The following is a 26829-nucleotide window of genomic DNA, read 5'->3' as shown; positions in this document are numbered from 1 at the left end:
AAACTTAAAAAAAAAAATTCACATTCTCCTGCTACCACAGCTCCGCACCTGAAAGCATCTGTACCCACATACTTTGCCTTTTCTCCTGTATCTATAGATGACTTATCTGTGCTTCGATGTAAGGCCACCCCCTTCCTGTGCACAGGTTCTCATCCTCTCTCCTCACAATACCTAACTCCTGAAATGCCCTCTCCTGAATCATCAATCCCCCTTCTCTCAGTGCATGTCTACTAGGAGACAAGCGTCCTGTTTGGTACTTCAAACAGGCAAATAAAGAAGACCCTCTTCCAACTGTGGTCTCCATCCAGCTACTGCCAGATTTCTCTGTTCTTCAAAGGGGCTGTCTTTTTGCATTCCTCCCCACTCTGATTAGGCTTTCACCCACTCCCCGCTTCGCTCTCTCTATTCCATCGGGTTTGGCTGATCTTGGAACTAAAGACACACTCCTTCTTCAGGCTCTTGCTAATAATCCCTGGCCTCGGACTCCAGTTATCAGGGGCATGGCTCTTCCTTAAAGCCCATGTCCAGAAATCACCTACTCAGGGAAACCTGCCTAATCTTTTTCCTTCAAACTGCAATACTCCTTGTCACCCTCTCTCTCTCTTATTCCCTTTTGCTGAGTGATCCCCACCCCCCCATGCCCAGGATATTTACGAATGCCTTATGACAAGGCGCACTGTCTAGGGAAAGCAGCCTGGGCTCTGGTACCAGCCCTGAGTCTCTGCTCACTACCAACTGGGTGGTCTTAGGCTACCTACCGTCTCCAAGTCTCAATTTGTTCATCCGTGAATGCAGGTAATATACGTAAATCATTCATTCAGCATATATGGAGGTCAGACAGGCCAAGCCATGCTCTAGGCCCAGATAGTCCTAAGGGAGACAGATGTGATTGTGTCCTCATCGAGCTTACAATCTGGGGAACAGGTCAACATTCAGCCATCATCCTAGAAACAAATGTAAACATCACTGCCCACCACACTGTAAAGGAATAAATGAGCTGGTTTGTGAAGTGCCTCGTTTTAATTAGCACTCGCTATTTCCTCCTCCCCTGTTCTCTCACACCACCATTGCATTGTTTTTACCTCAGTTCTACCTACAGGTATATCCTAGTTGGTATCTACCCTTGAGTACATCAAACAATCCCCTGACAGATCTCTTAAAAATACTAGGGCCCGGGTCTAGAATTTCTGATTCAAGAGGTTGGTGATGTGGCCCCTACCCTGTGTTTTCATCATGTCCTAGGAAATTATGATGGTAGAAGTCCCCGGACCACACACTGAGAAGTGCTGATTTAGAGAAATAGTTTAATTACCCTTTTTTTAAATATTGGGTTATAAAAACATTTTAAAGTCATGTCATTCTGAATAAATTACACTTCCCAAGAAGCCATTTAGTCTGGGACTTTTGCCTCACATTAATGATATTAATGATCCTTAGAGGCTACACACACACTATCTAATCATTCTAGATTCTCAATCTTAAAGTAACTCACCCCTCTGAGGACACCTTTTGTTGCCTAGTAACTTCATCGTCAAAAAATTGAGTTTTAAAACGCCACCCGTGTTCATTGCTAAAAAGTGAAGAACATCAAAGAAAACCACAGCCAAAAAGAAAATTGACCAGAGAGCCTCCCTGCCTCAGACACTGAGGAGAGCTGTCAACAGATGATGCTGACTGCTGCCATTATGAAGCCATGCAGATTCAAATATGAACATAATCTCACTTCATTAACATAATTACATTAAGGCAAGTAATTTTGAAATATGACATGTTCTGCAGTAAGGTCATAAACCCACAAAACTATTCCTTAAGTAATTACAAGGTAAGTTAGGTATTATTCAATTCAGAATTATGGAAGCTTGGAAAAGCTGACTTGTGGGTAAAAAACAAAAGCACAAAAGCATACCAGTGACAATTTATTATTTGTCTTTTAAACTAGAGTGATCACACTTAGCTGTGTCCAGGGAGGAATTTGCATAATTGAGTTTTCTAGACAAATGAAACATATCTTGGTAAATATCCCAATATTTTGTTTCCAATGGCTTATGGGTAGTTTATCTAACATGTATTATATGCATCCTTCCATATGTCCTGAACGGAGTAAGAATTATTTTTGAGACGGCTGAAGGGCATCCTCATGAATATCTAACACTGGATGCTGCAGTAATACCATGATTCTCATAGGAAATGTGCCTATAGTAAGTCGTCCTAGGCTTTAAGTCTTTATATCAGATCTACATAGTTTTTCATTTGCTGTAGACCAACATTTTTTGTGGCTTCTTCCTAAAGTCAGTATGCCTGTCTCCAGCAACCTTTCTCTCTCCCTCTTTTTTTTTTTCTTTCTTGTAATTGCTAAAGATGGGAAACCAAATCAAAACAAAAATTTATGTTGGGACTGTATATAAAATAAAAGTAAATATTCTGAAGTAGGGTCCACGGCATGCCCCTCTGAGTCAAGTGTACAAGTTTTAATACAAAATGTGTATCTTTATGGATTTTTATTTTTGACTATTTTTTAAAACTTAAAGATTTTATTTGTTCTAGTTTTTCCATTACATTCTGGATTAGAGAGATCATCTGATGTTGTGACCTTTGCATAAGTTAGAACCATAACACAAGCCTAAAGATTACAGGAATGTTCTATAACTTCTAAGACGTTATTGCTTTTTTGCCCCAGTCATTTTTTTTCTGCAAGTCAGATGGCCTTACAGTCATTCTTAAATAATTAAGAATTTAGGCCTTAATATTACTTTCATCATTCTGATATGTAACTAATGGTACCTCAGTGTAGTTTTAATAATTATCAAAAAGTTTGACCATATTATTATGTGGTTAAGAGCTTTTTAAGTATCATTTTAGTGAAAGATCTATTCATGTCCTTTGCCTAATTTTCTATAGGATTTTTGTTGATTTTCTAGATTTATAGAGGTCTTGTATAAGGTAGGAAAATTATCTTTTTATCTGTAATTTAAGATTTTTCAGTTTGTCACTTCCCTTTGACTTCACTCTGTGGTTTTTGCTGTACAGATTTTTTAATTTTCCCTACAGTCTTATTAATCATTTCTTTAATGGCTCCTGGGTCGTTTCTGTGTTCCCAGGATTTCTCCCTGGAATTTTAAAGCTTCAATTTTCACTTTTAAAGTTAGACCCATCTGAAATTTATTTTAAAGTACAAAGTACTCATCTTCTTTATTTTTTAATATATGGATATTCTGTTCTTAGCATGTACTCAATAATCTCCTACCCCACCAAGTTTTATCATATACCAAATTCTATTTCTCACCACCCTCTTCTAATTATTATAGTTTTTAAATGCGTTTTAGTATTTCATCGGTATTATTTTTTCCCCAGAATTTTTTTTCTTTTGCTATTCTTGCTTAGTTTTTTTCTATGTGAACTTTAGAATGGCTTGTCTAATTTTTAAAGGTTGCTATTTTTACTGAAATTACACTAAATGCATACAGTAGTGTAGGGAGCACTGAAATCTTTATGGTATTGAATATTCCTATCTATGGAGAAGATGTCCATTTCCATTGATCCTAGTCATTTCCCACATTGTCTCATAATACCATACGTGCTTTTTAAAGTTTGCTTGTTTCACCCAGCATCCAAATAAAGGTCAGGCATAGCAACCTGTGGCTATGTCTCTCGAGACTCTTTGAAGCCACTGGCTTCCTGCCTCCCCAGCTCTCACTGGCCTTTATTCCTGCATTTTATTTGTTGAAACTGAAGTGGTCCTGTGGAGTTTCCTACCACCTGGATCTTGTTGACTGTACCCCTATGGTGTCATTCAACATGCTCATCTGTCCTTATTTTAGGAAGATTACATAGGAGATGAAACATTCTAGTCTTTTTTGTGTCTAGTTTTTAGCAATATTTCAATTTTTCTTCTGTATAGGTCTTCCTTATTTCTTTCTAGGGCTTTTAATGGTGTAGTTTCAATGTAGGGTCAGTAGGCAATATTTATCAAAATTACAAGTACTTGTGTTTTTTGACCTAGCAGCTTCACTTCGAAGAATTTACCCTGCAGAGATCATTGCACACCTGTGAAATGATATATTTCTGAAATTACTCATTATCTCATTATTTGTAATAGCAAAAGATTACAATAATCTAAATTCCCATTGGTAGGAGACTAATTAAGTATTTTATGGCAATCCATACAGTAAAATGCTGTGAAGCTGCTAAAAAACAAAACAAAACAAAAAAACAACGAGGAAGCCTTTTATGTAATGATAGCAAATAGTTTCCAAAATGTGTTGCTAAATGAAAAAATGAGGTTGTACACCACTGTGTATATGATGCATATTATGTTATTACTTCTATAACAAAAGATGAAATGTATATACTGTACATATATAAGATATCTCTGGATGATGACATTGGTTGGTTCCACCAAGAGAAATTGGCAAACGAGGGGATAGGAGATAGAAGATCTTCACTATAAGCCTTTTCATAACTTTTGAATTTTGTTGTCTGTGAAGGTTTTACCAATTTAACTTTCTCTAGTTAAAAAAGTTAAAGTATTATAATGTACTCTATAGCAGGGTAAGACCCTAATTAATATATTTTTTACTTAAAGCCTGTTGTAGCATTATAGGCAAACATAGGATCTGTATGTTAAAGGCGGTGAGATTTCATCTAAACTACAAGATACCTTGCTAGCATGGAATCCAATAAAAAACTCAGAGGTCCCTCCTCCCCCCTCCACACCCATACACACACAAACACAAAGCTGACACACACACAAGGAATTTAAGCAGAGTTGGTTTTGTGGAATTCCTGCATTCAATATGAGAAGTGGACCAAGTGACCTCTAAGTCCTATCCACCTGGGGCAGCGTGGCACAGTAAAAATAGCATGAGATTTGAAGCCTTCAGATGAAAGCTCAGATCCCCTTTTCACTCCTTAGTAAGCCATGTGAACATGGTAAAATATCTTAAACTCACTGAATTTGAGCTTTTTAATCTGTAAAATGGGGTTACCTTCCAGCTTATTATGAGGATTAGCCATGATTTGTTTATTATGTATAGATGACTAGCCTGTTACATTATTTCAGCTCTAGAATTCCATGAAGTAATTGGTCTCTGGGGAGAAAACTGATGTCAGATGATCTGTTTTATAGGAAGAATTTCTCTTTTAATTTGAAACTGAGATATTCCTATCATATTCTTAAAGCGTATTAACAATTCCCTAGCCTTCGAGATCCCAGACACTCACATGTAGACTCTCAAGCAACACTAGAAATGAGAAAATATGACAGCATATCCCTCCTATCTGAGTAGACTCTCTTGAGCTTAACTCAAGTTGAGCTTTGACTCTCATTGTTTTTCTTACTGGGACTATAACTGTATATTTAAAATATAGATCTGTAGATCTATTCCACTGTAAAATCTGTGAGGCTCAAACTAACCTGATGCCCATCATTCAGTCATTCTCTGCAGGGCCAATTATCTGTATGTATTTTTTAAAAAGTTAACTTAAGAGAACAATTTCATTTTATTCTAATTTATGTATAGGCAAGTTGTCTGCAAGATAGACCCTGACACATATCTTGGAGTCCTAAAAATATTCTCTGAAATTTCTCTGACACAACTAGCTTTAACTTTCAATAATGTTTAGGATATGTAAGAAGCAGTTCCCTAGTTAGGAAAATGAAAAGTAGACATCCCTGCCTGCATTTCACCATGACTCTTGTGCGATCTTTCTTTCAGTGGTTGACTGAGGAGAGCAACATGCTCTCACGGTGTGCCAGGGCAGTGGGCACTGGTGACCAATATAAGATCCATAAAATATCCCTCCCATTTGACCTGCCCAACCATGGGGAAAGCCTTGAGCTGCTGTATAAGGAAGGAGTTTGATAAAAAGGACCATTTCCAGTCAGTGAGAACCGTGAAACTTAGAAGATGCAGAAGAAAACAATTAAATCCATGTCTCTCCAGATCTCTGAAAATGATAAGGGTTGATTTTTATTTAGATTGCTTTAAACTCTGCTTTGTGGAGGAGAAGTACACTGTCACCCCAAACTTCTTCTCTTCTCTCTCTCTCATTTGCTTTCTTTTTTTTTTTTTTTTTTTTTGCCTATTCAACATTAACATTGGCTGATTTCCTTAATCATCTTTCTACACACTTCCTACAGCTATTACTATATTGTAAATGTGGTTCTGAAATTTACAGGGAGATGTAACCAGAATACTTTCATGGAGCCTTTTTATATCTACTTAATGTTTCCCTTGTTGGCCCAGGCAACAAAAATTACAAGTTGCTTTTTCAGACACTGACAGTGATGAACAGGAAGAGGAAACCAAACTTTCTTTTAGAAATCCCCCACACACAGTGTGTGTGGCAGGTTTATAAATAGAGTTAACAGGTGGATATTTTCAGGCAGCATTAATACATTCATCAATATCAGAGTAATTTTGTATTTTTAGTTTATAGGAGTATTAAAAAACAAAGCAGTAAAATTAGTTTTTGACACATTCTCACTTTCATTTTCCCCATGCTCTGTAGTCCTGCAAAAGACTGTCTGGAAAACAATGCCTGTAACTTAATTTCCCCAGGGTACAGTAAGTAAGCCACAAGTATTTTTTGTTTGTTTGTTTTTTCTTTTCAAGAAAGAGTCACCTAATTTAGGTTGGTGTTTGTGTCAGTTTCTAGCATTTTTAACACAAGGTGAAAGAATTCTAAGAGAAAAATTATAATAAATATTTTCCAGCTTCTCAACTAGTATGCATTTTAAAAGTGTGAGATATTGTAACTTTTCAAAATACTGAAATAACTGCATGAAATAAAAAGTAGTGAAACAGCAAATGAAAGTTCTAACCTTCAGCCTGCAGCACAGCAAATTCTCACTAGATAGTAGGTTGAAGCATATGAAGGTGCCATTATTTGACCACTTTGACTTATAAAAATGACAATTTCACAAAATTCAACCTAATATTAATATCCTTCTGCAATCATCTCGGTGTCAGAAACCCATGAACTTATGCCATTTTACTACCAGAGCACTCAGGTCTTGAGAATATTATACTTATTAGCCAAGATAAGAAAACAGCTTTGTGTGGTCTCAACAGACCTGAGGCAAAGTGAACCTAAGCATTTCACCTCAGAAGAATTTAGGGATGTCCTCAAACCCTCACACATGATCTTATGAAATAAGGCAAGAGGTAAAAGCCGAAGGTGAAACCCAACACCAGCTGTGAGGGCTCTTCAAGCTAAAATAGTAAAATAAAGGGGAGAGACAGAGAATGTGTAAAAGAAAGACAAGACAGGAACGCTAAATATACCCCAAATATAATTTGGTATAAATACAAATGTAAATACCTTGTATCTGGGATACTGTGGTGGGTGTGGCTAACAGCCCTAACTACTGTCCTCTATTAGGGTGTCATCGCATTACCATACTGTATTTATAGTTCTGACTGTGCATTATCCAGACCAGTTTAAAACTGGCTTTAAACACTCTGCAAGTCTTTCTGTGAGAATTTTTTCTTGACATAATTTCTCTGGATGTTTTACCTCATTTCCCAGCCCTTCAGGATACACTCAAGCATTAGTGAATGATTGGAGGGTGAGTGAGGCTCCTACTCCCTCCATTAGCAAAACAGTTGAGAAGCACCCTTACAGCTGAGTATTTTCAGATTTTCAGGGGCATAGCCCGCTTGTAAAAACTTTATTACATAAGCAACATTTTCATATCGGGAATTAGAAAATCCAATATTTTTAAAGCTCTGAATTAAAAGCTGGAGATCTCTTTAAAGAATGTATACCTAATACATGAAGGGAAATACCACAAAAGCATATATTTTGTGTCTTCCTGTTATCTTCTGTATCCCTAGCATTTTGCACAGGACCTGGCATGCAGTTATCAAGAATAAGTATTTTTTGAACCACTGACTGAATGAATGAGTGAATTGAATTCTAGAGATTGCATTCACATTTCAAATTTGTATGTTTTTTAGCCTCTCTCATAGCTCATTAAACATCCTTTGTATGTAAGAAGTTGTTCGGTACAAATGACTCCATTTCCTCACCTATAAAATGAGGGTCTGGTCAAGGTGTTTCCAGCAGGAACATTCTGCACTGCAGTCTTTTAAACAGCTAAGCCCATAGGCTGGGGGAGAGCAATCAGTAGGGATTTCTTAAAGTATTAATGGGTAAGCTAAGACCATTAATGCCTGGCTTAGTTTCAAAATGGCCTTGAGCCACACATGACCTTGATTGATGATGACGTTTTAACCCATCTCTCTGAAACGACTGCCTGCATCTTGCCTTAGGGCTTGTGTGTCACTTGTCTAGCTCTCCTGACAATATTCCAAAGGAAGTCATTCACTGGCAAGGACAAAGTCTCCCTGCTTGTGCCAAACAGAATTATTCATTACCATTTTATGGAAAGCCCAAGTCACATTTCCAGGAGGGCTGGGATCTGCCAGCTCACTGGTGCTTGTTGGCATTGACTTTACTTTTCCCGGTAGTCACCCATTTTAATCAAAAGCCTTTGGAATTCTCAATGGAGCCTCTTTATTGATTGAGATCTCTTGAAGAAAAGGAGTATGTTTATAAACAAAATATCTTATGTAAGGAGACATGGTTTTTGGAGTTCATTCTACTAATTTTTCTGTTTGTTTTAAGCGCTTGTGTTATAGGCTATTTGGTCAAGAACCAATGTTATGAAGAGTAAATCTATTTGGCCTACCTCTAGCTCTGCGTTGTCAAATATGATACCCACTAGCTGTATGTGGTATTGAAATTAATTAAAATTAAAATTAAAATACTTGGTTTTCAGTTGTATTGGCCACACTACAAGTACCCAATAGCCACAGGTAGCAAATGGCTACCTCATTGAACAAGTACACATATGTAACATTTATGTCATTGCAGAAAGTTCTGCTGGACTGCATTTTTCTAACTTTCTGAAGGACACAGAGTAATTGAGTATTTTGGTTTTTGGATTTTAGAAATTTCTTATGGCCTAACATGGGAAAATATTTGACCAGAGTCTCATTTATTCATCATTGATTTATGGAGCTAAACAGTTTCCCAAGACGTTATCTTTGTTGTGAAGTGTTCTTGAAAGTTTATAACCCTTACCTCCTACTAGTTAGAGGATGTTTGGCACCAAAAAACTCCAAAACTCTTTGGAAGCCTTGGGCATCCGCAAAGAAAGGAATTTTTTTTTTCCTCAAAATATCTGCTCGCTATTTATTTATTTATTTTTAAAGTTTTTGTGTGGACACTTTTTCTTTTGTTTTGTTTTAATTTATTTATTTTTTAATTTACATCCAAGTTAGTTAGTACATGGTGCAACAATGATTTCAGGAATAGATTCCTTAATGCCCCTTACCCATTTAGCCCATCCCCCCTCCCACAACCCCTCCAGCAACCCTCTATTTGTTCTCTATATTTAAGAGTCTCTTATGTTTTGTCCTCTCCCTGTTTTTATATTATTTTTGCTTCCCTTCCCTTATTTTCATCTGTTTTGTATCTTAAATTCCTCATATGCGTAAATAAAGTCATATGATATTTGTCTTTGACTGACCAATTTCACTTAACATAATACCCTCCAGTTCCATCCACATAGTTGCAAATGGCAAGATTTCATTCTTTTTGATTGCCACGTAATACTCCAATATATATGTATATACCACATCTTCTTTAAGGAAAGGAAATCTTCTAAGTCACAGTTCATCTTCATTCCAGTTAGCCTCCTCCTGATGCTGAGGAATTCAGACTTAATATGTTCATATATACCAAAGCACTTTACAAATTCTGGGGAGTTTTAGTACATTTTCCCTTGGTTGTTTCTCAACATTTCCAAGGTTAGTTAGTCCCTTAATGAGCAGGCCACCATAGACTCTTCCAGGCCTAACCTTCTATTTGGATGCATGCAAAATACCCAAGAACTTTAGGCCTGTTGCACAGCCGCTCAGTGCCAGCTGCTATGTGATCAGTAATTCCAAGCCACAGAGTTCTACTAAATCATTCTGGGGTACCACTGATATAGTACTAATTCAACCAACAATTATGGAATATTCAATAATAAAAGACTAATGTTCCAGTTCCTTCCCACTTTGATTGTTGGAGTATCCCATGAAAATAAATATTTTTGGAGAGAAAAATTTCCAACTGCAAAGATTTTTAAAATTAGTAAAATTATCATTATTTTTTAAGGGTTATAATCTTGACTCTCAAACAAATGTAAAATGAAAAAATATCAAAGATTTTCTGTAGCTCATTAACTAATGAGAGACTCAGGAAGCTATTAAACTGATAAGAACAGATACTACACTTGATCTTAGCCAAAAGGCCGAGAAGCGATGACTCAGGAGGCTATTATAACCAATTCATTAGAGAATCCAAAAGACAGATGAATATATAAACTCATGAAGAATACTGAAACACATTTGCATTGTAGATACAAAACTAGTCAATATCCACAGGGCAATAATCAATTGCATTCAATCATACATGTACACTAAGTATTTTTTATAGATAAGAATTATTTGCATCCCTATCAATGATCTTTATCTTAGAGAGCTGTAACATTGTTCAAAGAAGATGAAGGGTTCCAAACTCATAGTCAGATACCCTGGAAGGTATGTTCTAGATAATCCATAGTTTTTCACTGAAGACATCCAGTAATCATGTTGGTCCATTTTCAAGTCTTTCATAATTTTTTTCTGGTAAATTATGTATCTGTAGCTTACTCTCTCCATAGTTCTGCCCCTTTGATTTTACCTGGCCATTTTCTCCTTATTTCTAAGATACCTGATAAGCTTTCCTTTTTGCTTGATTCAGTAGAACAGGAAAAAAACATAAAGATGTGATTTTTTTTTGGCAAAATGTAAGAGAGTATGGAAAGAATCACAGTGGGCTAGATAGCTGGGGTGAGAAGCAAAAGAAAGAAAAAGATGGAAGGATCATAATGTCATAAATGTTGTGATTAAAGAATTAAACCTCCTGCATTCCTTTATTTCCTTGGTTCTGATCTCTTGGTTTTAAAATACATCTTTAATAACATCTTTCTTGGGAGAAAGAACATTTTAAGGAGAAAATTATACAGTTCTTTTTTAAAAATAGCACAATGAAGTATGTTTATTTATACCCTAGCATATTATGCCCTTAATAAGCAAGATTTTTCAGTCAGAGCCTTCTTTTCATTGTTTTGAATCACTTCTGGCCATCATTTATGAGGCACATGAGATGATACTCTTCATAATGCATTTTCTGATCAAAACTTATAGACCTTTGTGATTGAAAATATAATCTTAAGGCATTTCAAAAATTGCTGGTGTGCTCTCTCCATTTCCTTTTGATTATTTGACTAGTCTACCCCACACCCCTCCACACATCTATACAACTAATTTGAAAGTTATCAGGAAGCTATTGACAGCCTAGCACTTGAGCAACAGTCCTCCACAAAGCATGCATGTGTCATTCACCTTTCCTGGCTTTGAAAATACTATGATTTATATTGAGAGATTTGGCACATTCTTCTGCCTCTAATTGTGCAGCTTGGCATCCGACAGACCATTCTTTTGTACATATCCCGAGGACAAGAGATATATCCACTTGCACAAATCATTTACTTACATGGGTCTTATATTCGTGAATCTTTTGTAAAACGTTTGGCTGCTGTTTCACAAGAAAATCAGTCAGTTCATTTCTCGAGTGGTAAATGCTTGCATCACTTATAGTAAATCTACATCCTCTTCTCTGTTCTCTGCCTCCGTGGCTCCTTTTCTGCCATACAGTACAGTGCTATTGAAGATAATTCTGCCTCCAAGTTTAAGCAAAAACTCAACTGTGGGAGGCACCACCAAAGAAAACAAGTCGACTGAGAAAACAAGGATAAAAAAGTAGCTGAAAGTTTACACTTATTCAGGCAATGACACTTAGGCAGGAAATGACCACAGTGGCACAGCTTTGCATCTGAGGACTGGCTGGTTTCTTTGGACATTGATTATAAGATTTATTCTAATTTCAGAAGAGTTAACATTGGGGGTGGAGACGAACATTACGCATGTTACAGTTGAGGAAATTTGCTACATTATAGGTTGGTAAAATATGGATTGTTTCACAAGGTAATGACTCCTTTTTGTGTGTGTGACAAATTCTTTGACAAATTTTCCAGCTTCATTGCTGCTGATGTAGGTCAGCCCTTTCTCTTAGTGAATCAGAGAACAATTCCAAATTTCCGTTCCAAATTCCACCAAGTGAACTAGAACTAACCAAACTTAGAGCAGTGGTTTCCAAACACCCAGTGCTAACCCTGCCGGGGGGGATGGTGGGAGGGGGGAGAAAAGAAAAAAAAAATTAGTGAAACCATGAATTCAAACATATCCACTTTGAAGAACGGTCTTCTTTTCATGATGAAATATTTATTCTTATATGTGACTGATACATTCATTCTTTTATGTAATTGTAAGAGGCATTATTTTTATAAAACTGTTTTGCCCCTATCCCAGTGTAATGTAACTACATGTGGGGTGCCTGGATGGCTCATTGGTTAAGCATCCTACTCTTGATTTCTGCTCAGGTCATGATCTCATGGTTGTAGGATCAATCTCCACACATCCAGCGCCAACTCTGGGCATGGAGCCTGCTTGGGATTCTCTCTATCCCTCTCTCTCGCTGCCCCTCCCCTGCTCATGCACGCTCTCTCTCTCTCTCTCTCTCTCTCTCTCAAAATAAATAAAAACATTTAAAAAATAACTACATGCAAAAATATGAGAATTAATAGGCCAGAGTGCTTCAAGATAGTGTTCTTTGCTTTAGATATTTTTTCCTTAGTTCTTTTCTTCCTTTCTTCCTTTCTTTCTTTCTATCTTCTTCCTTTTTTTTAAATGTTTATTTTGGAGAGAGAGAGATAGAGTGTGAGTGGGGGAGGGTCAGAGAGAGGAAGACACAGGATCTGAAGCAGGCTCCAGGCTCTGAGCTGTCAGCACAGAGCCAACGTGGGGCTCAAACCCACAAACCGTGAAATCATGACCTAAGCCTAAGTCGGACACTTAACCAACTGAGCCACCCAGGCACCCCTTCCTTAGTTATTTTCTGTGGCTGTTTTTTTGTTGGAGAAAGGATCTTCCTCAGCAATTCTTTTCACCATCTAAAGAATACTTTCAGTTTTTCTCAGTTCGCAATTATGAAACCATTTTTTTTTATTTCAAATAATTGGGTTATCCAAAAAAGGCAACAAGTTGTATTTATGAATAATCCATCTTTCTATAAATACCATTAACTACTAAGAAAGTTTTTTTTTAAGTCTTTCTTACTGTGCTAGCTTTCAGCTCTGTGATCACTCATCCCTCAATTATAAGATTTAATTCCCTGACCTGTTCGAACGCAGTGTTTTCTAAAGCAAAATGCACACATGCACGGGCCACAACCTATCCGGCCACTAGTACCATAAAGGAGAGATGCAAGAGTTAATGGTAATTTATTCATAGCTCAACTACTTCTGCCTTTTCTAGCAACAGCACAATCAACTACTATTCCGGCACTGCAGCCCCTTGTTTTTATGTAAAGGCATTTTATTCAGTAGCTTGAAAATAATGAATCTATGAAGTAATGCTCCATGTAAGAGTAATTTGTTTTAGAATGTGTTGATTATTATGATTAATGGTGGGGCCCCGGCATTTTGTAGACTAATGTTAATACAGTAACATTTGGGTAGCACCTTTGGTGATTTTTCAAGGTGGTGCGCTTGTTTGTTAATGCATCCCGTGTCCAGCCATTGCATTATGCCAGCATTGGTGACAGTGCCACTTTGTCAGTCTGGAAAGACCGTCTCCGACTCAATAAGGAAACACTTTATCAAAGGGAATAAAAAATGGAAATGAGCTACTACCTGTGGACTAAGATTAAATTAGCTTTGAGAATTTAGAAGCAGCAGCTACTCCTGCTTTTCCTTCTCGTGCAGCATTTGTGAGCCTTTACATCTCAAGCTATGTTAGTTCAACAAATATTTGGTACCTACTATGTGTAAATCATTAAGTACTTATTCTGATTCTTTTAAGATATACAAAGATGAATGCACTGACATCTGTTCCTTCAGAAAACCCAGGAAAAGAGATGGCTCGTGTACAGAATTATCTGTAATGGAAGGAAGCAGTGGTATGTGCTATTGGAGAGGTAGAGATGAAATGTGCCAACATTTCAGAGGAGGGGGAAATTGTTGTTGTAACTGAAGAATCAGGAGGGTGTTCATGAAGGAAATGGAAGTAGAGCAGAACCTTGAGGAGTGGTTAGGATATGAACATATGGAACCAGGTTGAAGTAGTTCCAGAAAGAACTACACAAGCCAGCAACAGGAGGGAGAAATTCTGGGATATGTACTGCAAAAAGGAGTCTGGCAAGAATTGCAGGATCCCTGAAAGGGGAATAGTGGGTAGAAACATGTTGGATCACACTACAGTGAGACTAAAGATTTTGGGCTTTACTCTAATGGGCGTGAGGAAGAGCGAAAGATTTTGTAAGATTTTGTAAGTATACCTGTTCGTAATGGTACAATCAAAACAATTCATCTGGAGGCAATGCATACGTTGGATTAAAGAGGGTAGTAACCTAGACTTCAGAGAATGGCTGAAAATGGTGGGTCCTTGAGAATGCATTAAGAGGAACTGCCACCATGGCCATGGGAATGGTTATGGGATAATGGATAGAAGTGTCGGGAATGCAGTATGGAGTAAGTATTGACAGCTCATTGAACATAAGGAAAAGGGAGATTGAAAGGAGTCAAAGACTTTGATGTAGAAAGAGAAAAAGAAAGAAAGAAAGAAAGAAAGAAAGAAAGAAAGAAAGAAAGAAGGAGGGAGGGAGGGAGGGAGGGAGGGAGGGAGGAAGGAAGGAAGGAAGGAAGGAAGGAAGGAAGGAAGGAAGGAAGGAAAGAAGGAAGAAAGGGACCTGGGTGACTCAGTTGGTTAAGCGGCCAACTTTGGCTCAGGTATGATCTCATGGTTCTTGGGTTTGACCTGCACTGGGCTCTGTGCTGACAGCTCGGGGCCTGGAGCCTGCTTCAGATTCTGTGTCTCCCTCTCTCTATCTCTGCCCCTCCTCCGTTCATGCTCTATCTCTCTCTCAAAAGTAAATAAACATTAAAATTTTTTTAAAAAATTTAAAAAAGGAAGGAAGAAAGAAAGAAAGAAAAGAAAAGAATGGTTTTGGTTGATAAGACAGAGTCCTGTTTGAGCCACCTTGAATTAGAAGTGCCTGCCAGAGTCAAAGGCTAAGACAATCCCAAGATAATTTGCAATGCACATCACAAATTAAGATTAAAAATAAAGCCAGGGCTAGACTTTTACTTACTTGGGAATAATATGAATAGGGATAATAGTTGAAATGTCTTTGCTTTGAGAGAAGTTCACCAGCAGACAGGAGAAGAACGTTACACGGAAGAGAAGAGAGCCAAGAATAGATCCATGGAGAACACTCCCCACTGAGAAGGTAGAAGAAGGGAAGAAAATCTTCCCTTCTCCCCAGAAAAAAAAAAAAATCCTCAGAAAGAGTAGTTCCGAGGCACCAGACAGGAAAGGGCCAGTGACCAGGGGTAGGGTAAGTAGGATCAGAAAGCCTGGGCCAGTCAAACAGAAGTCATTTTTCTTGCACCCTGGAAATTTTGCCTTTAAAAGAAGGAAAGATCACTTAACTATAGATAAAATGTGTGTTTCCAGAACAGAGTTCTTTAAATATTTACTAAAGAGTTTCCTGATTTAAGCCGCATGTAAATCAGTGGCTGCCGCTCACTGCCCTGGGAAGAGCCCTCTCTCACAGACATATGGCTGTTCTTTCCAGGACACCTCCAGAAGCCTAGAGATACATTAGTGGTTTTGACATCTCTTTCCCCCCATAAGGATACACCACAGAGCCAGAGGTCCACCAAACACTGCTTCTTTCTGCATCTGGCCCATCTGCCATGTAGACCAGGGGTCCTGAGGCCAGTGAGTATCCTGGTCAGTGAAAATAATGTTCTGTTATCCACAGGTGTGCATTTTCTGAAGAGGTTATTTACCCTTCTCCTGATTCTTAAAAGAATCTCTTTCATTAAAAAGGTAAGGACTATAACTGATTATATGCTTTTGTACAATGATGGGAGTTCCTTGAGGACAAGATCCCGTGCTTATAAATTTTGGTAACTTCATGGTGCTCTTTTGATCTTGGCTGAATGAATGGCTAATTGTGCTGCATTAGATGGGCGAGCAGGAATGATAAAATACTCATTTTGGCTCTAAAGCCTCTTCCTTGACTTAGCAAATATACAAACCTAGGAAACATATTCTCTAATGATAATGCTATTATTAATATAACTTGTAGCTTAAAATGAGTGCTTCAAACACACACTATCTCATTGATTTCTTCAATACTAGTGTGGAGTAGGGATTGGCATCTTAATTTCATGAAAGAGGAAGCTAAGACTGAGAGAAGGCATGTGATTTGCCAAAGATCATACATCATGTGTTAGCTTATTTATCTCATGGTACATTCACTTACTTGGAAATAAAAATGCTTATGAACATAATAGACGTGGCCTTTTTTGCTGGAATGCTTGTTGGTTGGCAATAGGTTGGTTTTGTTTTATATGAAGGAAAAATGTTTATTAACCTAAAATTTGATACTCATGTTAAATGCATTGGTTTCCAAATAGCTGTGCTATTGGATGACAGATACCACTACCGTATAGTGACTTCAACTTCTTGGCCTTATACTCGATAACATTCAATGAGAGTAATGAGGCCCAGGTTTGGGTCTTTGCAGGGTATATCAGACAGCAGTATAGTGTTAGGTTTAAGAGCAGACCTTTGAGTCTGACTTATATTTCCAAGTTCTACTGAATGGTAATACCTCCCACGTATTAAATACCATATACGTCTTAAGGTCTCTTTCAACTAAGAGAGGTACCTGCTAAATTTCCATCCAGATCTAGAGCTTCAAGCTCCCCTATTCTACTTCCACCTTTTCTTTGAGTTCCCTAGAGTACAGAAGGAAGAAAGGATGCCACAGCAGCCTGCCCTTGATGGCCCAAGTTCGTAGGCTAGCAGGGGAGCTGCGTTCTCTGCCCCTGGCTTCAGTCCCTGCACCACACGCACCCCTGGCCACTGTTCTACAGCAGTGCACTTGATCTCCCACGGGCAGCCATCGTGTCTCCCACAGCGTGGGTTTTGAGAGTCCATATTTACATACAGGCTGAACCTTACCTTCCTAAGCAAAGGAGAGTGATCTAAACCTTCACACAAAAGTGGAGGGGTGGCGGCAGTGCTCGGGATTTCTCAGACAAAAAACTGATACCTAAAACTGAGCCCTGAAACATGAAGGACTTACAAACTAAGTAGGCAGTTCTCTGAAGTTGGAATTCAAACACCGCAGGAGGGATGAGGTCGTTGTGACTCGGAAGCTTGGCAGAAGCACACCAGTCTTAGGTGAATGTGTGCGCATCCGTTAACTGAGTAAAGGGGACTGTTAATGCTCCATGCGAACTGAAACACAATTTTCTAAATGTGTTTGCTCAGTATCACTTTACATGCTGTTTTAGTGATTTTTTTTTTTTTTAAGATCGTGAACAAGGAAGCTACTTGATTGTCCGAGTAGGCAGTTCGGCTTTTAGATGCCTGCAGTGACAAAGCGGGAGAACACAAGGAAGGAGGAAATTCTGTCCCCAGTGTGTGCTTGTCACTGTGTGCTGTTTGTGGGGAGACAGGGCTGCTGGAATACTGGAGTGCCAAGGGGCAGAAATATTATCTAGAGCTGTCTGGGCACTGACTCTCTTCCAGAGAGAATATGGTTCAAGAACCAGAGAAGCCTCATATTTAGAAATACTCATTTAAATAGAAGCATCAGTTTGTATAAGTTGAAATGGTAATATCAACCTGAGTACAAAAGGACAGTATTGCAGAAGGCTCCTCTGCCCCGAGATTGTCACTGGGCGCAGCCGCCTCATAGAAGCCAATGTACAAAGGGAAAGTGCATAAGGATGTGCTGACCCTGCTTTTTCTCTGGGTTACCACTTCCTGTGGGCTCTGCAGCCTGGGCTGAATAAACTGGGGCCCGTGGCAGGTGGTGTCTGATCTTTTCCTGCCGGTTGACAACCCAGTTGAATGGTGCATTAATTTTATAAATTGTAGTAAGTAAATGGGTAAAGCGTTATTTTCAAATACCTGACTTCACTAGTTCATCTTAAACCTTGTACATATCTTTTGGTTTTCATTAGTTTTTTTCTGGACCTGTGTAGTTTAGTGTAAGCTAGAGTAAACTGTTTCAAAATCATGACCAAAATATATATGGTGAAGATATGAAAAACTGATAAATCAGCCTCATCAAACATGGTCTATAATACCTCATTATATATGCACCTGTATACACTCTTGTACACAGTGGGGACCAGGAAATACCTTGTTCCTAGAAAATCCTCAGAATTTAGCAATATTATTTATTCATTTGACTATGAATTGCCTTTTTAAAAATAGCATCTTCCAGCATATCCTTTAAGGGGGTTTTGTTATGAGATATTAATACTGTGTACATTTAAAAACCTGGTTTGCTTTATAGCTTTGCCAAGAAATAATTATTACTTATTTTACCTTTCACTCCATTTCTCAGAGATAATTAATGATTAATACACAAACTACTGTTTTTCAGGTTTGAACTCTCCCATCATGGCTTTCCTTGGACTCTTGTCTTTGCTGGTTCTGCAAAGTTTGGCTTTAGGGGCCACTTTCCCTGATGAAACCATTGCCGAGTTGTCAGTGAATATGTATAACCATCTTCGAGCCACTGGGGAAGATGAAAATATTCTTTTCTCTCCATTGAGTGTTACCTTCGCTATGGGAATGATGGAACTTGGGGCCCAAGGATCTACCCTGAAAGAAATCCGTCATTCGATGGGATATGACAGCCTGAAAGATGGTGAGTGTGCTTATGTTTACATTTTCAAGGTGGTTTGACTTTAACTGTCAACTCAGTTATGCTGTCTTATGCTACAGGCTGCAGTATTTACATGATGTGAGAAAGTGATGTCACTGAGACGGTATGGCTAGGATAACCATTAGGAATCCCAAGAAAAGTATTAATTCCTGGCTCCACCTTTAGCTGAGTTAATCTAAGGAAATTGTATATTTTATTAGTATTATTTCAATAAGCCTCATTGTTATAAATAAAAGCACACATGATTCTTAATGAGTTTCCAGTCCAGAGGGAGAGACGTGTATTAATCAATTATCACCTGAATAAGTGAGAATTTATAACTATGAGAACTGCTATAAAGAAAAGCAACATCATTCTCTAAGAATATCAGAAATTTTTGCTTAAAACCAATTGCGTCTTCATTTTTAAAGGAGCATCGAGAATTCCTTGAAATGTTTTATTGTTATGAAAATGTTATGTATTGGGGAAAGTTTTTAGCCAAAAGCTGTTTTGAAATCACTTTGACAGGATGTATGATTTTTATTTTAATGTTTTTAATATGCATGAGAACTGACTCATTAAAAAGTTGAGAACTCAATAATTTCGAATAGATTTTTCTCGTTATTAGGTAAAAAAAAGTCTAGTGAAAGTAAAGTTTCAAGGACTATTTTAATTTTTAAACTAGGTAATTAAACTTAATCCTTTTTCCTGATAATTATAAAACGAAGACCAATGTAATGAAAATAAACCTAAGTACCCTGAAAGGAAATAACCCCCAAAAATCTATAGATTCTACCAAGGTATCAATGGAAGTGAAAACTAATGCCAGTTGATAATACTAAAAGTTAATTTGAAAATCCGGAAGTAGCACAAATACCGGAGCCTCCTAATCATGTCTGTGTAGGGAACAAGTTAGTGCTCTTCCCTTGGGCTCCAAGTTCCATCAATCTCCCTTGCTGTGTTTCACTGCTTCTCCACTCCCCGTGATCGTTCACTGTGTTTGTTCCACTAATAAACTTACCCTTTGTCATTTTTCAGGTGACGAATTTTCCTTCTTGAAGGATTTTTCTAACATGGTAACTGCTAAAGAGAGCCAGTATGTGATGAAAATTGCCAATTCCCTCTTTGTGCAAAATGGATTTCATGTCAATGAGGAATTTTTGCAAATGCTGAAAAAGTATTTTCATGCAGAAGTAAATCATGTGGACTTCAGTCAAAATATAGCTGTGGCCAACCATATCAATAAGTGGGTGGAGAATAACACAAATAGTATGTCATTTGGTTCCTTTCTTTCTCTAATAGTTTAGTTTTAACTCTCTTTTACTTCTGAAATTACTTGCCCCCTCACTCCATTTGAATTTTTGAAAGATAGCATTTAGTTGAGCATCTGATAATTATTTCGTATAGATTATAGTCTTTTTAGAAGCATTACATATGAATAAGCGTTTATGAAAGAACTTAAATCTTTTGGCATGTAAAGAATTTTGGCACTATTGATATATCAGTCTGAAATCTGTGTTCTCCAATAACGGGTTTCCTCTGTATGATAATCTTAACCACTGTGTGGAACTTTGTTTGAGCTAACTTATTTAATAAGTTAGATAGCAGTTAGGATGACAGTTGGTGGCCCTCTTAACAATATATTTAAAATAGAAAATAAGAGAGAGCTAAAAATCAGGGTTTGGCTTTTAAATGACAGAACTATAGGATTTCTTTTTAAAAGAGCAGCCCATTTTAAACCCAAATAAATGGAGAAGTAGAAAGCGGTAAGTTTATTTTAATATCTGTTTCTAATCTTAGAGCATCTGGCTGGCTCAGCTGGTAGAGCATGTGACTCTTGATCTTGGGGTTGTGAGTTTGAGCCCCATGTTGGGTGTACAGATTACTTGAAAAATAATCTTCAAAATAATAACATAATATTTCTAATCTATACTTTATTTTTTTTTCAACGTTTATTTATTTATTTTTTGGGGGGACAGAGAGAGACAGAGCATGAACGGGGGAGGGGCAGAGAGAGAGGGAGACACAGAATCGGAAACAGGCTCCAGGCTCTGAGCCATCAGCCCAGAGCCTGACGCGGGGCTCGAACTCACGGACCGCGAGATCGTGACCTGGCTGAAGTCGGATGCTTAACTGACTGCAGCATCCAGGCGCCCCGCTAATCTATACTTTAAAAATCTATTTAAGCTTTCCAAATGTTTCATATTTTATCATTTTATTTTCTAATTTTACCACCAACATAATTGAAATTAGAATTTAAAAAAATGAGACCAAACTGAAAGGAGATTACAGATGTTCATTAGATTAATTCCTACTGTCAAAACCCCCCAAATAATATCAATCTAATAAATTTTATGTGGGAACAACAAAAACCCTGACCATGTGCTCTATGTCCTATTATGCCCAAAATTCTGAGGCACCTTTGTAAGGACCTAAAGAAGTTCTATGATTAATAAAATGAGAGAATATAAATTTTGGTCCTATCTTTTTCAACTATGACATTAAAATGTAGGATAAAAGAAACTTATGTTTGTATTTTAACATTCAAAGAATAAGTCAAGAATAATAATACATTTGGAATAGATTGGATTATTAAAAGCTATTTCCAAACTCTTTTTAAACATTTTCAGCTATCAACAAAAACCCAATGTTTTTGCAAATAGATTTCTAAAGGAACATTTCAAATGATAGAAATGATAGGTTTTCACTCATCTGTTTTCACCTAGTTGAATGCAGTTGTTATATTTGGTAGAAAGATATCCAGTGTTTATGGGGGGAAATTTTGAATTGGATGACATTTTAATCGTGTATGTTCTTTAAGAATGAACTCTGAAATGATCATTGAGTGCTTACTCTATGTTAAGAGTTTTACATGCATCACTGCAACTAGAAAGTGGTAAAACCTGAGATTCTGTTGTATGTGGTTCCGTAGTTTCTTCAAGTGTCAGGATCCTACCAGTTTTATTTTAGGTGGTGTGAATGTTTTAGGTCCCTTAATCTGTAACTGTGTGTGTGTGTGTGTGTGTGTGTGTGTGTGCGCGCGCGCGCGCACACACGCGCGCACTCGCTTGCTTGCTTAACATTTTCCCTTTGAAAGCAAGATACTTCCTTCTTTTTTTAATGTTTATTTATTTATTTTGAGAAGGAGAGAGAGAGAGAGCAGGGGAGGGGCAGAGAGAGACAGAAAGAGTCCCAGGCTCTGCTGGCAGTGCAGATTCTGACGAAGGGCTCAAACTCATGAACCATGAGATCATCACCTGAGCGGAAGTCAAGAGTCAGATGCTTAACTGACTGAGCCACCCACGCATCCCAAATGCAAGATACTTGCAATTTTTATTACAAATTTGGTAATGGTATACAGTTTTTCTGGATTACTCTATCAGATGGTAGTTTGGTAATCTTTTGGTCTCCTTTCACCTTCAGATTTAATATGAATTTTCATCTCTCCACTTTTTCCTGCACAGATCTCTTGAAAGATTTGGTATCCCCAAGGGATTTTGATGCTGGCACTCATTTGGCACTCATCAATGCTGTCTATTTCAAGGGGAACTGGAAGTCACAATTTAGACCTGAAAATACTAGAACCTTTTCCTTCACTAAAGATGATGAAAGTGAAGTCCAAATTCCAATGATGTATCAACAAGGAGAATTTTATTATGGTAAGATCTTTTGGCTTTTATTTTTCTTGTCTTGCTGTATATTAACAGCTTTTTAAGAAAGAACATGAAATATTTATTACACAAATGTCAATCTTATTTGGACTACAATTCAATTTCCTTGGCTCCATTTTCAAAGGCCTCTCTAATTAGATCCTGAGTGAATATTATATGCACTGACAGTTTTCCAATATGTTTCTTTAACTTATAAAGTTGATTACACCCACAGAGCGGCTTTATTCATATGCAAACACCTGACCTGTGTAAGAACATTCTGAGTTACTCCAAAAAGCCATTGGCTTTGGGGTGGTTGTCAGTGACTCATATGTTCCACTCTGCTCTTGCTTTGGATTCCTCACCACTATTTGAATTATAGGCATTTCTTTAAAATTTTGCTTTCAGACTTGTGTATGACATAATTATTCATTTATAGTTTCATTTATTGTGAGTCTATGAAATGTGATACAACTCAATATCCTTGGCATTATTTTCAAAGATATTTCATTGGACCGGAGCGCCTGGGTGGCTCAGTCAGTTGGGCATCTGACTTCGGCTCAGGTCATGATCTCATGGTTTATGAGTTTGAGCCCCACATTGGGCTCTGTGCTGATGGCCCAGAGCCTAGAGCCTGCTTAGGATTCTGTGTCTCCCTCTCTCTCTGCTCCTCCCCCGCTCATGCTCTCTGTTTCTGTCTCAAATAAATAAATGTTAAGAAAATAAGTTAGAAAAAAAAGATATTTCATTGGACTTTTCAGAAGGTTAGGATGTTAATCCTTCTTACACACTATATTGAACTGTAATAATTTGTTATCATAGCAGAAATGTAATTGTAAGCCAAGTACATATTGGAACTAATAGTTCATGCTATTTAAAAGTATGATGTAAAATTAAAAGACTGTAATCATAGTTAATCAAATTAACAGTCAAAATAAGAACCAAACATTTAACCAAAGTGTTTAACGGGATGTCTAAAGGACCTAGATCAGTTATAGGAAAATATTTATAACAAAAGCATTACATTTTCTTTTTGAAAATGAGGGAAATTTTAAGGTGGTGGTGGGACTATTTGTTTTAAAGATTTCTTTATTTTTGTATGGAAGCCTGGTGAATTTAGCTGCGTTATTAGAACACAAAGCCAATTACCTAATTAACCTAATTACCTAGTTTGGAGGTCTTAAGCACTACAAATACACTAGATAACTACTGTAGAATGTAATCGATTTCATTTGGACTATGCTACTCTGGCCCCAAGACTTTTAGCTGTGGTGATAATACAGTCCCAGGTATTATGTGGTTAATTTTTCCCTTCTTAGAAATCAGGTGGTTTTCATCTCACTTGGATCCTGGGCTTCATTTTTTTACCCAGGACTTATTGTTGTTTCTAAAAATATCCCTTAAGTATATATTCATTTGAAGTATCTCATTTAAAAATAAAAAGTAAGTCTAGAGAACATATTATGACAAATGTGATGTAATTCTGGGGATTCTAAAATAAAATAATTTCTTCAAGGCCAAAGAGTCACCTGAACTTCAGGGCCTATTTTTTTCTTTTTTTTAAACCCTCTTTTCCTCAGATGCCTGCGTTTCTTATATTCTATATACTATTTTGGAAGAAAGTTATTACAAATTAAAACTTTTATTTGAACTTTGATATGGGCCTTTAATCACCTTTCTTTTCCTTTTAGGAGAATTTAGTGATGGCTCCAATGAAGCTGGTGGTATCTACCAAGTCCTAGAAATACCATATGAGGGAGAGGAGATCAGTATGATGTTGGTGTTGTCCAGACAGGAAGTTCCACTGGCCACTCTGGAGCCATTGGTCAAAGCACAGCTGATTGAAGAATGGGCAAACTCTGTGAAGAAGCAGAAAGTGGAAGTGTACCTGCCCAGGTGAGAGGCTGCTGTGTGACCCCCTCTGATACATCTCCGAGGGAGAGATAGCAATGGAGGTTCTGATTCAGAAAAAACCCTTGCCACTGCTTTTGAATTCTAAGTCTTAGCTACTCTCTTCAACACCCCTTCACTCTTCCCTCCTCTTCCCCTCCTCACCTGCGCTTCCTTCTCCTTTTTTTCTTTAAACTATTCTTTTGTATTCAGGAGGTCCTGCCCCCAGACACAAGCTCACTTAGTGATTCATTCAGTGCTGTTTACCAAGACCTTGTTTCAGATCCTGGTCAGTATTCTTAGCTTCATTTTAGAGGAGTTCTCAATAGATTGTCTCTGAATATCATTTGCATTGGCAGTCTTCTGTATTCCATTAATATTTAAAGTTGATTATAGCTGGAGAGAAAATAATCTCCGACATTGTTGGGAGAAGCGCAAGCACGTTACCGTGCTGGGTGCCAAGATGCAACCATAAATAAGCAAGAAGAGGCTTAAAATTCTCCCTGTGGCTTAAATAATAAAATCTATGCAGGGCCCCGATGTTCTTCTCAATGCTGCCTCTGGCCACACACCACAACAAACGTTTTGTGGCATGTACTATCCACGTGGTTGTCGTTAGGCTACAGATAACCTGCTCTTGACCTGCCTCTGGGTCTCCATGCATGTTTGTGCATTGGCCTAAAATGCCCTTCCCATGCCTCTTCGCCTGATATTGATGTGTATTTTTCCTTATATTTTTAAAGAACTTCTTCCTGATAATATGAGAAATTCAGGACAGTGTTAATGCTTCCCTTATTAAATTCCATGAATTAAGTGCAGCATCTCCAAATGCTTCAATTCTGTGAGGATGCAAAGTTATTTAGGGGTATTTTAACAGAATTCTACATGAATGCTTAATAACTATCACAAATCCTAATTCAACCATATTCACTAGAAAATGTGGCCTCCAGGTCCTGTCCACTGAGAAATTGAACGTGGCAGAAGAAAATTAAATTTTCATTTTCTAAGAGATACTCTTCAATTATGGAATACTTTAGCTTGCTTGCTCATATTAATGCCTGATACTAAACTAGGCACAGTTAATTACCATGCATCCATTTCTCCAGAAGTTCTATGAACTCTTCCTCTGCATGGTTAATGCATAGAGAGAGAGGTTAAATCGCTAGATAAGATGAATGTGGTTTCCTTTTTTAAGAAATTGACGGTTTTCAAATACTTATATGTAGGTAATAATCAATGGGAAACGATCCATCAAATGTTCAATGAAGGTGATGATTTTTGTGCCCTCATTTTAGCAAACGTAAAAATTTTCTGGTAGCCATTTTCTAGGTTTACTCAAGTGTCTGTTTTAAATGGTTTGTATAGTTTTATTCACGTGGAGATATTACTTTGAAAACACAACTTTGCATTTCTGTAATTTGACCACATTCTTGTCCTACTTGACAGGTACTTTTATTTTCCATTATATTAGATTGTATACTTACAGGTTTTAAATGCTTTTCTTAAAGGCTATAAAGGTGTATGGGGTATTTTAAAGAGGAGAATGGGCAACTACTTTTGCATTTTTATTATTTTCCCCCCTTAACAATAAGTCCTACAGGAATCAAATGCTGAATTGAAATTGTGTTTTTATCGAAAATACAAAACCCTATTCAGGAGAGGGTAAAAATTTTCCACCTATATGATATAACCAAATCTAGTGAAATACCAAAAGGTTTATGCATGGTCACACATTTCTAAGATTTAAATGAGATTACCAAATATTCCACCTATATGATATAACCAAATCTAGTGAAATACCAAAAGATTTATGCACGGTCATACATTTCTAAGATTTAAATGAGATTACCAGATATTCTTGCAATTTATTCATGCTAGCAAAAATAGTTTGGCTAATATATATATAATAATATGTATGGCTTACATATATAATATATGTAAGATATCTAATAAGCACTTGAGAATAATGCCTGGCACAGATGCTTATAAGCATCATATAATTATTATCTATTATCACTATTATTATTTATTTTTCAGTGTACATTTTAACTCCTAGTATTCACCTTGTGTTAATCTATAGGTAGCTTTATATATACTTTTCTTTCAGTAGGATTTTTTAAAAACCTTGCTCTGATGAACATTACCTTCTTCATTATATAAGGTACAAAAGATTTTTCTAAAATGAAAATCAAATATCTTGGAATACTTGGAATGCAGATGTACCTGGCTGTCGTATCTTTCCACTCTTTTGTAGTCTCAGATTTGTCATTTTTTAAAAGTTTATTTATTTATTTTGAGAGAGAGAAAGGGAGAGAGAGAGAGTGCGTGCGTGAGTGGACGAGGGGCAAGGAGACAGGGAGAGAGAGAATCCCAAGCAGGCTGCACGCTGTCAGCA

At 37.3% G+C, this 26829-nt stretch overlaps 1 protein-coding gene and 1 pseudogene across 2 annotated transcripts in view; one reads left to right on the top strand and one right to left on the bottom strand.

The window, feature by feature from the left end:
- SERPINI1 (serpin family I member 1) overlaps positions 1-26829 on the top strand; it is a 71289-nt gene that overhangs the window by 26728 nt on the left and 17732 nt on the right. For both annotated transcript variants that reach the window (XM_053221236.1, XM_015088528.3), the window contains exons 2-5: positions 18631-18897; positions 19933-20163; positions 22359-22553; positions 24236-24440. In XM_053221236.1, coding sequence (XP_053077211.1) covers positions 18648-18897; positions 19933-20163; positions 22359-22553; positions 24236-24440 — 881 coding nt within the window. In that variant the 5' untranslated portion in view covers positions 18631-18647. The remainder of the gene's footprint in view (positions 1-18630; positions 18898-19932; positions 20164-22358; positions 22554-24235; positions 24441-26829) is intronic.
- Positions 10168-10318, bottom strand: LOC113600045 (uncharacterized; annotated as a pseudogene).

This window comes from Acinonyx jubatus, chromosome C2, assembly GCF_027475565.1.
Source record: "Acinonyx jubatus isolate Ajub_Pintada_27869175 chromosome C2, VMU_Ajub_asm_v1.0, whole genome shotgun sequence".
NCBI lineage: Eukaryota > Metazoa > Chordata > Mammalia > Carnivora > Felidae > Acinonyx > Acinonyx jubatus.
The sequence above is the reverse complement of the archived record's forward strand: the minus strand, read 5'-3'. Positions and strand labels throughout refer to the sequence as shown.